Source organism: Somniosus microcephalus, chromosome 1 (assembly GCF_052327205.1).
Source record: "Somniosus microcephalus isolate GS21.2 chromosome 1, FLI_Smic_1.0, whole genome shotgun sequence".
Classification (NCBI taxonomy): domain Eukaryota; kingdom Metazoa; phylum Chordata; class Chondrichthyes; order Squaliformes; family Somniosidae; genus Somniosus; species Somniosus microcephalus.
Genome location: NC_140987.1, coordinates 432,273,808 through 432,288,870, shown reverse-complemented (window position 1 = coordinate 432,288,870; position 15,063 = coordinate 432,273,808). Strand labels below are relative to the sequence as shown.

The 15,063-nt window shown below is 47.6% G+C and overlaps 1 protein-coding gene across 1 annotated transcript in view; it reads left to right on the top strand.

The window, feature by feature from the left end:
• eda (ectodysplasin A) overlaps positions 1–15,063 on the top strand; it is a 322,381-nt gene that overhangs the window by 222,126 nt on the left and 85,192 nt on the right. Inside the window, exon 3 of the mRNA XM_086000776.1 lies at positions 14,212–14,235. Coding sequence (XP_085856902.1) covers positions 14,212–14,235 — 24 coding nt within the window. The remainder of the gene's footprint in view (positions 1–14,211; positions 14,236–15,063) is intronic.

Here is a 15,063-nt window from a genome sequence, read left to right as displayed (position 1 = left end):
ATGTCTCGGGGGAATTGTATCTTATATATATATATATATCTTATATCTTATCTTATATATATAAAAGGATACTTCTGTCTGTCATTCCGTCTGTCTGTCTGTTTCTTGAATAAACTCGAAAGTTATAGAGCGTACCTACACGTGCGTTACATCGAAAGAAAGCTGACGATTCCAGAACCGTCATAAGCGTATTTACTTTTCGGTCGGACTAAAATTGTTCGCGCGTTATGCAAAAAACATTCAAAATTAAACTCATTATCTGCTAATAGCATTGATTGACTGACGTCAAGGTCGACCAATCCTGTGCCGTCACGATTGCCCAATCCTACAGTTCAGTCGCCTGATGGTTGGCCAATCACTGCGTCTGTGGGTGGGACTAATGCTTTTCAACTCAGGCATCGGGCAGCCATTGCTTCACTACTTCCAGCTCAAAATCTGCTAATCCAGCTTCTAAAAAGTTAGTATCTCTTTTAAAAATAACATCACATTTACCAAAAACGTTTTATAAGTACTTTCACTTTCATCTTTGAAGCTGTTAAAAGGTAGAAATGTTGCCCGGCAGCAGATTCACAGTGGAACACAGAGACAGGCCCCAAAGCCTGGGACTTGATTTAAAACGTTGCCCGGCAGCAGATTCACACAGGGACAGACAGACAGGCCCCAAAGCCTGGGACTCGATTTAAACTGCCCGGCCCAAAACAGCCCTGGCAACGCCGGGGCCCCCCCAGCTATATATATATATATAAATAAAAGGATAGTGGTGTCTGTCTGTCCGTCTGTCTGTATGTCTGTCTGTCTGTCTGTCCGCTGTACACTCAAGTTATAGAGCGTACCTACACATATGTTATATCAAAAGAAAGCTGATGATCAAGGGAGTGTCATAGGCGTATTTACTTTTTGGTCAGACAAAAATTGTTTGGACAGTATACAAAAAACGTTCAAAAATCCGCTCATTAGCGGTTGACCAATACTACCGCTCATTAGCGTTGAGTGACGTGATGGTTGCCCAATCCTACAGTTCAGTGACCTGATGGTTCACCAATCAGTGCGTCACGGGCGGGACCTAATCCTGCAGCCTCCCGAAACGTAGCCGCCATTTTTCCCCCTTCTTTTCCTCAACAGCGAGCGGGGCAGCTGCGTCGGCCCGCCGGAGCGGGAGGTGAGTTGGGGTCACTCGGGCCGGGCCTCACAACCGCTCGGCCCGAGACACAGAGCGGGGGAGCGGCAGCGGGCGGCCGTGAACCGCGCCGCCCTGTAAAGTGCCCTGGCAACGCCGGGCCCCCCCAGCTAGTTGTTTATACAGGGGATGTGCCTCTTGGAACTAGCAAGTAAATGTTTTATTGGTTCCTTTGCTATGATCATTTAATTTACCCAGTTTACAGTACCACATACACAGAAGTTGAAGCTGAAGCATACATTATAATTTGGACTTTCCCACACTTTTAATTCATGTTGATAGCAAAGGGGTTATTTTAATGACATTGTTCTGTCATCTATGAACCAGAATTGCTCCCTTATGTGTGCCATGATTGGGAGAGCATGCCAAAAGACTAAGTTAATCCTTTTATTAAGGTGCAAGACAGCAGAGATCATGTGAACTGCCCAGCATGCTCTTCTGTTTGGAAGATGGTTTTTCTTCTGGGTAAAGCTAATAATCAGATTTATTAAAATCTAAGTTAATTAAACAGAAGTGGAATTTTCAGCAAGATGTATCAACAACAACTTGCAATTATATAGCACCTTTAACATAGTAATACATACGCTACTTGAATTACACAATATGTCAATCATTTCAAAACAAGCCCAAAATCTTAGAACAGTCCCCACTGTTTATAGTGGGCGCTTTTGTGTTAATGCGATTTGCCCACTATACGCGGTGGTCGGTGAAACCAGAAAGGTAAGTAATCAACATTTTTTTTTAAAACAGGCAATCTCCATTTAACAACTGACTCTCCTAATTGTTAGCAGTTCCATCCAGAATCTCATCACTGCGTTAATTTCACTTTAACCAGGTGCAAACAGCTGATTGAAACTGCTTGAAGACCCGATTTTGGCTGAAAAGAGCCGAGCTTTGTAAATGGGTTAATTACTCATTCCAGACTTGTGGAAGGTGGGAAGAGGTGTTTCACAGAGATCGGTGCTGGGACCACTGCTGTTCACTATTTATATAAATGATTTGAACTCGGGAATCGGAAGTACAATATCAGAATTTGCAGATTTCACCAAATTGGGGGGGGAGTGGGCGGTGTTGGTAATGTTGAGGAAGACTACGACAAACTACTAGAAGACATTAACAAACTTGCAAAATGGGCATGTAAATTGCTATGGAATTTCCATGTAAATAAGTGTGAGGTGGTGCAATTTGGTAGGAGGCCATTTACTCCTTGGAAAATGAGTCTAAATGGGGAAGAGGTGCAAAGAAATCTAACGGTACAGATTCACATCATTAAAAGTAGCAATGCAGGTTAAAAAAGCCATAAAAAAATGTAAAAAAAGCACTGGGGTTCATTTCTAGATGGATAGAATTCAAAAGCAGAGAAGTTGTGTTAAACTTGTATAGAAACTTGGTTAGACCACATTAAGGGGGATAAATTCGGTTGATTGGCGCCTCCCGTTTGCGCCCTAAGAGGGCGCAAAGCAACTAGCACCCGGACGCGGCGATGTTTGCGCCGCTCGCGAAATTGACCAGAGTTTTTGCGGCAGCGCTAAACACTACCACCACTATCTCCTGCGCCTGCAGATCGCGACGTCAGTCGAGCGTGCAATGCCCCGGACCGGATATTGAGTAGCGCCCCTTTCCTTTCCGCCTGCCGCTAGCAACGACAGGTAGAGGGGAGCGTTTTGCAGTCGGGAAGGGGCTGGGGGAGCGCTACTTAAAGGCGGCCTCTTCCTGCCTTTTTTTGTCGGAGATGTTCTTGCACCACGCATTCTGAGAGAGAGAGAGATACTTCTGGAGAGATTCAATGCTGTGTGAAGGAGTTTTGGGTACTGAGCAGCACTTTGCAGGTTCTCTTTGATTTGACCTTCCTAGTATCGATTTAGAAGAGACTATGGGGGCTGCACTGATTCGGGACATTGTCCTGCACCTGCAGAATCGGAGGCATCAGAGACGCAGAGAGAGACTGGCAATCATCGCCAGAGGGAGGAGGGCCAACAGGCCTCTGCACAAGAGACCTTACCCTCCCAGGGTATTCCGGGAACAATTCTCCTACATTCATTTGTCTGAGGAGCAGTGTTTGCGCAGGCTGTGCTTCAGCAAGGAGGTGGTCACTGAGCTCTGCCACCTGCTGCAACCAGATCTGCAGCCTCAACTGAGGACCAGGACGTCTCTGTCGGTGGCAGTGCAGACGACAGTGGCTCTGAATTTTTATGCCACCGGCTCCTTTCAAGCAGCTACTGGGGACATCGCCAATATCTCCCAGTTCGTGGTGACAAATGCCCTCTATAAAAGGAGACACCAGTACATCTCTTTCCCCATGACCCGGGCCAAACAGCATGAATGCGCATGTGACTTTGCGAGGATAGCGGGCTTCCCCATGGTACAGGGTGCCATTGACTGCACGCATGTGGCATTGCGGGCACCGCATGAAAATGCAGAGGTATTCTGAAACCGCAAGGGGTTCCACTCCTGAAACGTCCAGTTGGTGTGTGCCCACAGACAGCTGATACTCGTTGTCAATGCCCGCTATCCTGGCAGTAGCCACGATGCTTTCATCCTGCACCAGACTGGTGTGCCAGACCTTTTCCAGGCACCACATCAGCCAAGTGGTTGGCTCCTCGGGGACAAGGGTTACCCACTCTGCACCTGGCTGATGACACCGCTCCGTAACCCCAACACCCCTGCCGAGCTGCGGTATAATGAGAGCCATATCACCACCAGGAGCATCATTGAGCAGACGATCGGCATGCTCAAGCAACGGTTCCGCAGTCTGGACCACTCAGGAGGAGACCTGCAGTACTCGCCTGAGCGAGTCTCCCTCTTCATAGTTGTGTGCTGCATGCTTCACAACCTGGCAATTCTCAGGACCCAGCTAATGCCACCAGGGATTGGTGCACCACCGGAGGAGGAGGAAGAGGATGAGGAGGATGATCAGCAGTAGCACCGAGGCGGGAGGGAGGCCCACGATGTTGCCACTGCAAGGGCCGTCCGTCAACGGCTGATAACAAGCCGCTTCTAGGCCCCTACTCAGAAGATGGCTTCTGGCATGGAGAGCAACATCATGGAAAGCTACCCGCAACCCCTATAGCTGGTCAAAGCTGCAATGATCCCAAAGGCCAAACATGTACATTTTGAATGCAACAACTTTTTTATTTAACAAACTCTGTGTGTCATTTATTCATGACAAACTAATAGAAACAAACACAGCAAATCATTAATTAACATAACTGGTTCTCACAAGCTGGAGATAAACGCCAAAACACTAAACAAATGTTATCAGACAAACCTTGACCTTTACCACAAACATTCCCACCATTTATTTAGACCTCGTACTATTTGCCCTTCGAGGGTGATCTCCATCCCTTGCGCACTTCCCCCCCTTCCCACCCTACTGCTCCTACGTAATGGGGCCCCAGTGGCTGCAGCAAGGCTGGTGGAAGGCTGCTGAATGTCAGATGTAGAGAGTACAGATGCCCTTGAAGGATGCCCTCAACCAGTTCTGGGCCTGAAGGCCCCAGCTGCAGACTGCACCAACTCTGCATGGGTGGCAGCAGTCTGGGCTGGCTGTGTTGCAGGTGGTGCCAAGTGCAATGGGGAAGTGACAGTGGTGGGAGCAGGAATGCTGTCATCCTGAGAGAGGACAGCACCTTCCTGCTCGACCAACACACTGGTACTCCCACGGGGCAGCACCTCAGCATCCGGAGCAATCTGCTGGAGCACAGATTGCTGGCCTGCTGCGGCACCATGAAAGCCCCGGGGCAATGTGGCCGAACCAGCGACGATGGCAGCAGTCAGTGCTTGCGTTACATCAATCTGAGACCAGTCTGAGATTGGATTGCAGCAGCCAGTGTCTGAATTGTAGCTCTAAGCCATTGTGTTGCATTGGCCTGTGCTGCAGCGGAGTGCTCCACACTCCTTGCCAGTCCATCAATGCTTTCGGGCACCCTTCCCATTGCACCCATGAGCTGAGTGTGCATGTTCAACGCCTGGGTTTTCATTTCCACGATGAGGCGCTCCTCCACTGCGTCCAATGCAGCAGGAATCGCTGGCCTACTCTCCCTCCAGGGATAAGGCCCCCGAGCTTCCCTACCCCCACGGCGTTGCTGCAGCCCACTGGGTCCCGGAGTTTTACCTTCATCAGACCCTTCACCCCTGCTCCCCTCCATCACATGCGAAGCCCAGAGGTGCAGTACCTTGCCATCCTGCTGTAATCGAAGCTCAATTTCACCGTTCCCGCCCCCCCTTTAGTCCTCTGTTTCTGCATCGTCACCTGTCTGTCCTACCTTTCTCTTTTGCCACCAAAACCCTAATCCATATTTTTAACGAGACAACTTCTATGATCTCCTCACTGAGCCTTCCTATTTCTACCCTCCATTACGTATAAATAATCTAAAACCATTACGCTCATCTTCTCATCTGTGCAAAGGCCTATATCCTGACTACTTGAAATCCTTGCCAAGCTCCATTGGCGCTTCATTGGCTTTCCATGCCTCAGAGAATCACTCTTAAGGTTCTTATCCTCACCTTCAAATCTCTCCAAGCCCTCCCCAATCTCCTCCAGTCATGTTTTCCAAGCTGGCCCCTGGTCTTCCAGCAATGGCCTGCTTTGCATTCTTTGCTCCATTATTACTCGCCGCTCCGTCAGGCATTGAGCTGCTCACCAACAACAATCCTCCCCCAGCATCCTTGGCTGCCGCATTTCCCATATTATAACAGTGACTACACGTCAAAAAAGTACTTCATTGGCTGTAAAGCACTTTGAGATGTCCGGTGGTCATGAAAGGCGCTATAGAAATGCAAGTCTTTCTTTTGGAAGGGAATTTGTTGACGCACTCAAAAATAGGCAAGTATCTGCTGAGTAAACAGCCCTCTCATCCCAGGAATCAATCTAGTGAACCTTCGTTGCACCCCCTCCTAAAGCAAGTATATCCTTCCTTAGGTAAGGAGGCCAAAACTGTACACAGTACTCCAGGTGTACTCTGACACGAAACTTAGAAATGTAGTACACTATGAGGATCGTAGATGGATTCAGAGGACAAAGGTGTGATTTTTCCAAGGGCACCGATGTCGCTGCACTAGATGGCAGCTGCAGGTGAGATGACAAGCGATCTGTCAATGATGAGAGAGGTTGTTCCAATGAGGTGGCACTGATTATACAGTTGGCTCTAAACACTTGCAAGCTAAAGAAATCTCTAATATAAAATAAAAACAGAAAATGCTGGAGATACTCAGCAGGTCAGGCAGCATCTGTGAAGAGAGAAACAGAGTTAACGTTTCAGGTCGATGACCTTTCGTCAGAACTGGAAAAAAGCAGGAAATGGAACAGATTTTTAAGCAAGTTTAGGGGCTGGGAAAGGGGGAGGGGATGAAAGAACAACAGGGAAGGTCTGTGATAGGATAGGAGACAGGAGAGGTTAGGAGACATTAAGAGATATTCAAGGCAAAAGGAGATGGTAATGGGACAGGTTAAGAAACAAAGGATGGTTCTAGATGAAGTGTAAATTGCACTGGCAGAATGAAAGACAGCTGCCCTGTGGGAGAGAAGAAAAAAAAAGACAGACAAAGAGTGTGGATAAAAAATATATATATATGATGGGGACCGAGGTTATGGTCTGAAATTGTTGAACTCAGTGTTGAGTCCGGAAGGCTGTAAAGTGCCTAATCGAAAGATGAGGTGCTGTTCCTCAAGCTTACGTTGAGCTTCGATAGAACAGTGTAAGAGGCCGAGGTCAGAGTGGGAGTGGAGCGGAGAATTAAAGTGACAGGCGACCGGAAGCTCGGGGGTCACTCTTATGAACTGAATGGAGGTGTTCCGCAAAGTGGTCACCCAATCTGCGTTTGGTCTCCCCAATGTAGAGGAGACCACATCGTGAGCAGCGAATACAGTATACTAAATTGCAAGAAGTACAAGTAAATCGCTGTTTCACCTGGAAGGAGTGTTTGGGGCCCTGGACAGTGGGAAGGGAGGAGGTAAAAGGGCATGTGTTGCATCTCCTGTGCTTACACAGGAAGGTGCCTTGGGAAGGGGAAGGAGTGTTGGAGGTGATTTGAGGAGTGGACCAGGGTGTCACGGAAGGAGCGGTCCCTTCGGAATACTGAAAGGGGAGGTGAGGGGAAGATGCGTTTGGTGTTGGGATCATGCTGGAGTTGGCGGAGGATGATACGTTGAATGTGGAGGCTGGTGGGATGAGAGGTGAGGACAAGGGGAACCTTATCGTGGTTCTGGGAGGGAGGGGAAAGGGTGAGAGCAGAAGTGCTGGAAATAGAATGGGGGTGGTGTGGAGGGGAGGGTGGGTAAGGTGAAGAACTAAGATACAAAAGGATCACAGTCAGTCAAAGTAACAACAGCATTGTGTTAGCTGAAATAAATTTATACTGCAAACAGTGCACCAACCAGAGGGGGCAGGTGTACCGGACTAGCGCTGGAGTCAGTAGTCCTCCTGGTTTCTCAGTTGTCCTGCAAGCAATGTTTATAGACGCCTGTTATTTTACAAGGGGAGGTGCTGCCGAAGAAGCCTTGGCGAGTTGCTGCAGTGCATCTTGTAGATGGTACACGCTGCAGACCCGTTGCGCCGGTGTTGGAGGGAGTGAATGTTTAATGTGGTGGATGGGGTGCCAATCAAGCGGGCTGCTTTGTCTTGGATGGTGTCGCTCTACTTGAGTGTTGTTGGAGCTGCACTCATCCAAGCAAGTGGAGAGTATACCATCACACTCCTGACTTGTGCCTTGTAGATAGTGGAAAGGCTTTGGTTAGTCTGGAGGTGAGACACTCGCCACAGACTACCCAGCCTCTGACCTGCTCTCGTAGCCACAGTGTTCATGAGGCTGGTCCAGTTAAGTTTCTGGTCAATGGTGCCCCACAGAATGCTGATAGGGAATTCAGCGATGGGAATGCCATTGAATGTCATGGGGCAGTGATTAGACTCTCGCTTGTTGGAGATAGTCATTGTGTGGCACGAATGTTACTTGCCACTTAGCCCAAGCCTGAATGTCATCCAGGTCTTGCAGCATTTGGGCATGGACTGCTTCATTATCTGAAGAGTTGCAAATGGAACTGAAGACTGTGCAATCATCAGCGAACATCCCCACTTCTGACCTTATGATGGAGGGAAGGCCATTGATGAAGCAGCTGAAGATGGTTAGGCCCAGGACACTACCCTGAGGAACTCCTGCAGCGATGTCCTGGGGCTGAGATGTTTGACCTACAACCATCTTCCTTTGTGCTCGGTATGACTCCAACCACTGGAGAGTTTTCCCCCTGATTCTCATTGACTTCAATTTTACTAGGACTCCTTGATGCCACACTCGGTCAAATGCTGCCTTGATGTCAAGGGCAGTCACTCTCACCTCACCTCACCTCTGGAATTCAGCTCCTTTGTCCATGTTTGGACCAAGGCTTTAATGGAGTCGAGTGGTGTAACCCAAACTGATTTTGTGTTTACATGATTGATTGAGATGTCACCAAGCTAAATAATGGGTGATTTGTCCCTTGTGTTTTCCTAATAACCTATCTTTTTAAAAAAAACGAAGAATCCACAGACTCCACACCATAAATCATGAATTGATCTTTTCTCTTTACAGAAGCTGACCTGCTTGCAGTGTGGTCCAGCATTTTCTGTATTTTCCATTCAAATTCCCGTGCACGTGCGGTTTTTGACATTAAAACGCCAGGGAGCCGGCTGCACGGGACCTTTAGATCGCTGCGTGATTGAGTAGCTAAACAGGAACATTGCCTACCACCCCCCCCCCCCCAAACTCTCCGTTGACATCACTCGAATCTCTTGTACACCCCCCACCCACCCTTTCACTCCACCATTGGAGAACATGCTTTTAGTCGCCTTAGCCTTACTCTCTGGACTCCTTTGCTATTTGTTGGGTGAAAATAAATTCACATCTAATCTGTGGTAAAGTAAAATGTGCAGTTTATTGAAAACAGAGCTCTGGGAGAAGCGTCTCAGACCCCGCGGTCTGTGCGAGCACCTTCTCCCCGATCAACAAAATTCACAAGCTTATATACAGTACAAGACTGGAGCACACCGATAGCCGTTATTACATTACTTATTCCTTGGCCAATCTGGCCCAATTATATTCCTTCAAAAACAACCTAATTATAACTTTACATCGTTAGCTAAGCCCCTTCTTTCAGTTCTGTCTTTTATCTAAGTTTGTCCAGTTATCTGGATCGCAGGGTCCATTCTTGCTTCATCGTGGCTTCGGCCGATCTGAGTCAGTGACTCATGATTGGACATGGCTCAAAGGTTAATCAAATATACCTTACATACATCCGCGTGACAGTTGTTACTTCGTAACTCGATTGTTCTGCAAATGTTAACCTTGTTATTGCAGCTTCTCATATCTCCACATGCTTAATCACTTTTATAGTTCAGTTTCTGACCATCTGTTCCATTTGTGGTTTCAACTAGTTTCAACCGAAACTAGGTTGTCATGCTGTGTCGTTTGACTGCAACATTCAACTGGCTCAAATCCCAACCCTTCACTAAGCCCCTTCACCTCTACATTTTGCTCTCCTTTAAGACCCTCCTTCAAACCCATCGCTTTGATCAGCTTTTGGTCACCCTTTCTAATGCTAATTCTAATACCCTTTCAAAATGTCTTGGCCAAGTTTTTTTCTCATGCCTCTGAAATGCCTTGGGATATTTTTCTGTTAAAGGTGCTATATGTGAATATCAGGTGAAGACAGGACTGGGCTTGATTTATGATGTCCTCCATGTGACTAATCTGTTAATCTTTGGAAGGAATTTTAACTGGGGTGGGTGAGAAGGGTAGCCCAGAGTAACACAGGCCCATGTAATGCATGTGCAAAATTACTCATTCTAAATCCTAACTGGGGCATAAAATATATTCCTCAAATTGTGAGCATTGGTATTAATAATAAAGTTAGGTTTCTGCCATGCTCCCCTTTTCACTGCTGTCTGGAAAGACATTTGACACTCTGACTCTTTTTTTTGGAATAAGCATGGTGTATGTAATTATGGTTTTGGCATTCATCTCATCCCAACTCAGAATGCCAGCAAGTGGAAAGGCGCCTGCGCTTAATATACCTATACGTTAGGAGTGAGGTGAGGCCAAGAATGTAGTCCCACACCCTCTTTTGCGAGCTTAATGGGTGCAGTTTCTGAACGATTGAATAAAGGTTCGAATTTGGCTTAGCTCTTTAAGGAGCATTTACTGCCCTGACTGACATCTTTGATTTATAACCACCCAGAGAAAAAACAGATTATCTAGTCGTTCATTTGCTGTATGTGGGCTTTGCAGTGTGAAAATTGGCTCTCACATTTACCCATATAACAACTGTGGCTGCCTTTGAAAACTAATCCATTGGCTCTAAATTGCTTTAACTATTTACCTCTTCAAGTTCCAAATCGCTGAACACAGCACTATTGGAACTACTATTGGGGGTACGGTAGCATAGTGGTGATGTTACTAGGCTAGTAATCCAGAGACCTGGACTAATGATCCGGAGACATGGGGCTGGATTTTCATTTAGGAGGCGGGACTACAACTTTCGGGGTTGTAGTCCCGCCTTCATCGAGTTGTAGCCAACCCACGCAATTTTGACTTGATTGACCTTGTTGAGCCTGCCCAGTAGGCTCAGCAGGCCAATTAAGGGCCACCCGGCAACAGGTGACATCACAGATTGATATTTCATCTGTCAAGACCTTTTGACAGATGAAATATCAGTGTTTGAAGCTGTCAAACACTGACAATCTCTACTCCAAGTTAATTCCTTCCTCTCAGGCTGATTTAGAGATCTCTCTGGAACAGAAAGCTGAATGCTGCAATTTTTGACAGATCGTGGCCATTCTACTTTCTGTGCCGGTGAGATGAGGGACTCCCGAGACCTGAAGGAAGGAAGGCTGTAAAGGTAAGTAAAACTTCTTTAAACACTTTAAACACACCAAACACACTTACCTTTGCACTCATGCACCCATCACTCACCTGAACACCGGACATCTTGATCCCTCCAAGCCCTTCAGCCCGACGGCCCGCCTCGCTAACTTGGCGTGGTTTGGAGCCGTCGGGAATCCCACACTTCAAGAATGAAATTAGGGATTAGGCTAAAAACTGCCTGTTAACAGGCAGTTAATTGGCACTAATCCCCTTCCCACCTCGGGGAGGCGGGTCCCAGCACAGGTCGGGTACCCGCCTCCTTTGAAACGGGCATGGGGGCGGGATGGGTTTGTGCCCCCCCCCCCCCCCCAATTTCGGGATTTTAACCCCCCACACGCCTCCAATCGCGCCGCCACGGCCCAATGAAAATCCTGCCCATGAATTCAAACCCCACCACAGCAGCTGGGGAATTTAAATTCAGTTAATTAAATAAATCTGCAATAAAAAGCTAGTATCAGTAATAGTGACCATGCAACTATCTGATTGCCTTCCTTACCTCGTCTGGCCTATGTGTGACTCCAGACCTGCAGCAATGTGGTTGACTCTTAACTGCCCTCTGAAATGGCCGAGCGAGCCACTCGGTTGTAAAAAAAAAACGCTACAAAGAAGTATACTAAGGCGGACCATCCGACATCGACCTAGGGGCCGGACACAACAAAGGCACAACCAGCCTAATTAATCATGCAAAGTCCTTCTCACTAACATTGGGGGACTTGTGCCGAAATTGGGAAAGCTGTCCCACAGACTATTCAAGCAACAGCCTGGCATAGTCATACTCACAGAATCACACCTTTCAGCTAACGTCCCAGACTCCTCCATCACCATCCCTGGGTATGCCTTGTCCCACTGGCAGGACAGACCCACTAGAGGTGGCGGCACAGTGGTATAGGGGAGGCCAGTGGCCCTGGGAGTCCTCAACATTGACTCCTGACCATGAAGTCTCAGGCATCAGGTCAAACATGGGCAAGGAAACCTCCTGCTGATTATCACCTACCGCCCTCCCTCAGCCAATGAATCAGTACTCCTCCATGTTGAATACACTTGGAAGAAGCAATGATGGTAGCAAGGACACAGAACGTACTCTGGGTGGGGGACTTCAATGTCCATCACCAAGAGTGGCTCGGTAGCATCACTACTAACCAAGCTGGCCGAGTCCTGAAGGGTATAGCTGCTAGACTCGGCCTGCGGCAGGTGATGAGAGAACCAACACGGGGGAAAGTCCTACTTGACCTCGTCCTCCCCAATCTACCTGTCGCAGATGCATCTGTCCATGGCAGTATTGGCAGGAGTGAACACCGCACAGTCCTTGTGGAGACAAAGTCCCGTCATCACACTGAGGACACCCTCCATCGTGTTGAGTGGCGCTACCACCGTGCTAAATAGGATAGATTCAGAACAGACCTAGCAGCTCAAAACTGGGCATCCAGGAGGCGCTGTGGTCCATCATCAGCAGGTTCCCACTATCACAGAAGCTAATCTACAGTCAATTTGATTCACTCCATGTGATATCAAGAAATGGCTGAGCGCACTGGATGCAGCAAAGGCTATGGGCCCTGACAACATCCCGGCTGTGGTGCTGAAGACTTGTGCTCTAGAACTAGCCGCACCTCTAGCCAAGCTGTTCCAGTACAGCTACAACAATGGCATCTACCCAACAATGTGGAAAATTGCCTCGGTATGTCTTGTCCGCAAAAAGCAGGACAAATCCATTCCAGCCAGTTACCGCCCCATCAGTCTACTCTCAATCATCTGCAAAGTGATGGAAGGTGCCGTCAATAATGCTATCATACGGCACTTACTCACCAATAACTTGCTCACCGATGCTCAGTTTGGGTTCAGCCAGGATCACTCGGCTCCAGATCTCATTACAGGCTTGGTCCAAACATGGACATAAGAGCTGAATTCCAGAGGTGAGGTGAGAGTCACTGCCCTTGACATCAAGGCAGCATTTGACCGAATGTGGCATCAAGGAGTCCTAGTAAAATTGAAGTCAATGGGAATCGAGGAATACTCTCCACTGGCTGGAGTCATACCTAGCACAAAGGAAGATGGTTGTGGTTGTTGGGGGCCAGTCATCTCAGCTCCAGAACATCGCTGCAGGAGTTTCTCAGGGCAGTGTCCTAGACCCAACCATCTTCAGCTGCTTAATCAATGACCTTCCCTCCATCGTAAGGTCAGAGGTGGGGATGTTCGCTGATGATTGCACAGTGTTCAGTTCCATTTGCAACTCCTCAGATAATGAAGCAGTCCATGCCCGCATGCAGCAAGACCTGGATGACATTCAGGCTTGGGCTGATAAGTGACAAGTAATATTCGTGCCACACAAGTGCCAGGCAATGACCACCTCCAACAAGCGAGAGTCTAACCACCTCCCCATGACATTCAACGGCATTAACATTGCTGAATCCCCCACCATCAACATTCTGGTGGTCACCATTGACCAGAAACTTAACTGGACCAGCCACATAAATACTGTGGCTACAAGAGCAGGTCAGACCGGGTATTCAGTGGCGAATGTCTCACCTCCTGACTCCCCAAAGCCTTTCCGCCATCTACAAAGCACAATCAGGAGTTTGATGGAATACTCTCCACTTGCCTGGATGAGTGCAGCACCAACAACACTCAAGAAGCTCGACATCATCCAGGACAAAGCAGCCCACCTGATTGGCACCCCATCCACCACTTCAAACGTTCACTCCCTGCACCAGTGCACCGTGTCTGCAGTGTGTACCATCTACAAGATGCACTGCAGCAACTCGCCAAGGCTTCTTCGGCAGCACCTCTCAAATCCGCGACCTCTTCCACCTAGAAGGACAAGGGCAGCAGGCGCATGGGAACATCACCACCTCCAAGTTCCCCTCCAAGTCACACACCATCCTGACTTGAAGTATATCACCGATCCTTCATCGTCACTGACTCTAAACCCTCGAACTCCCTACCTAACAGCATTATGGGAGTACCTTCACCACACGGACTGCAGTGGTTCAAGAAGATGGCTCACCACCACCTTCTCAAGGACAATTAGGGATGGGCAATAAATGCTGGCCTTGCCAGTGACGCCCACATCCCATAAACCAATAAAAAAAGGAGGCTGGTAGGCAAAACTATGCTTTCTGACTTATGTTTGTTTTCTCTTCTAGGTAAAGGCAAAGGCAAAGGCAAAGGTAAGATTAAATGGTTACCTTTTTACAAATTCAGCACAGAAGTTTAGAATTTTGAAATATGAATTTGTATCCTCTTTCCATTTAGTTTGTCATACAATGTGGAGGTAACAATTATTAAAGTTATCATTATTGCCAAAGGAATCATCATAACTCGAGCTGTGTTCTCCCCTGCCCGCACCATCTTTACCCCACCCACTGTCCACAAGAGATGGCCACTCTATATCTGCACAAGTTAAACTGTGCTGAGACGTTCTAATGTGCTACAGTGAATACAGGAGGGTAATATAGAATTAAGTTGTCTAATGAAATTCTAGGTTTTATCACAAAAGGTATAGAATATAAATGCTCTCCTTAAAGCAGAGAAGGTTAAGGAGCGATTTTGATAGAGGTGTTCAAAATCATGGAAGGTTTTGATAGTCAATCGGGCGAAACTGTTTCCAGTGGCAGAAGGGCCGGTAACCAGAAGACGCAGATTTAAGGTAATTGGCAAAAGAACCAAAGGCGACATGAGTTTTTTTTTACTCAATGAGTTGTTATGATCTGGAATGTGCTGCCTGAAAGGGTGGTGGAAGCAGATTCAATAATAACTTTGAAAGGGGAATTGGATAAGTACTTGAAGGGAAAAAGTTGCTGGACTCTGGGGAAAGAGCAGGGGAGTGGGACTAATTGGATAGCTCTACCAAAGAGCCGGCACAGGCACAATGGGCTGAATGGCCTCTTCCTGTGCTATATCATTCTATGATTCTATGAAGAGGTAATGATAAGCTAATATAAAACCGTAGGAACTCTGTGTTCCACAGTATTGGGTTTCACACTGTAAATTATAGG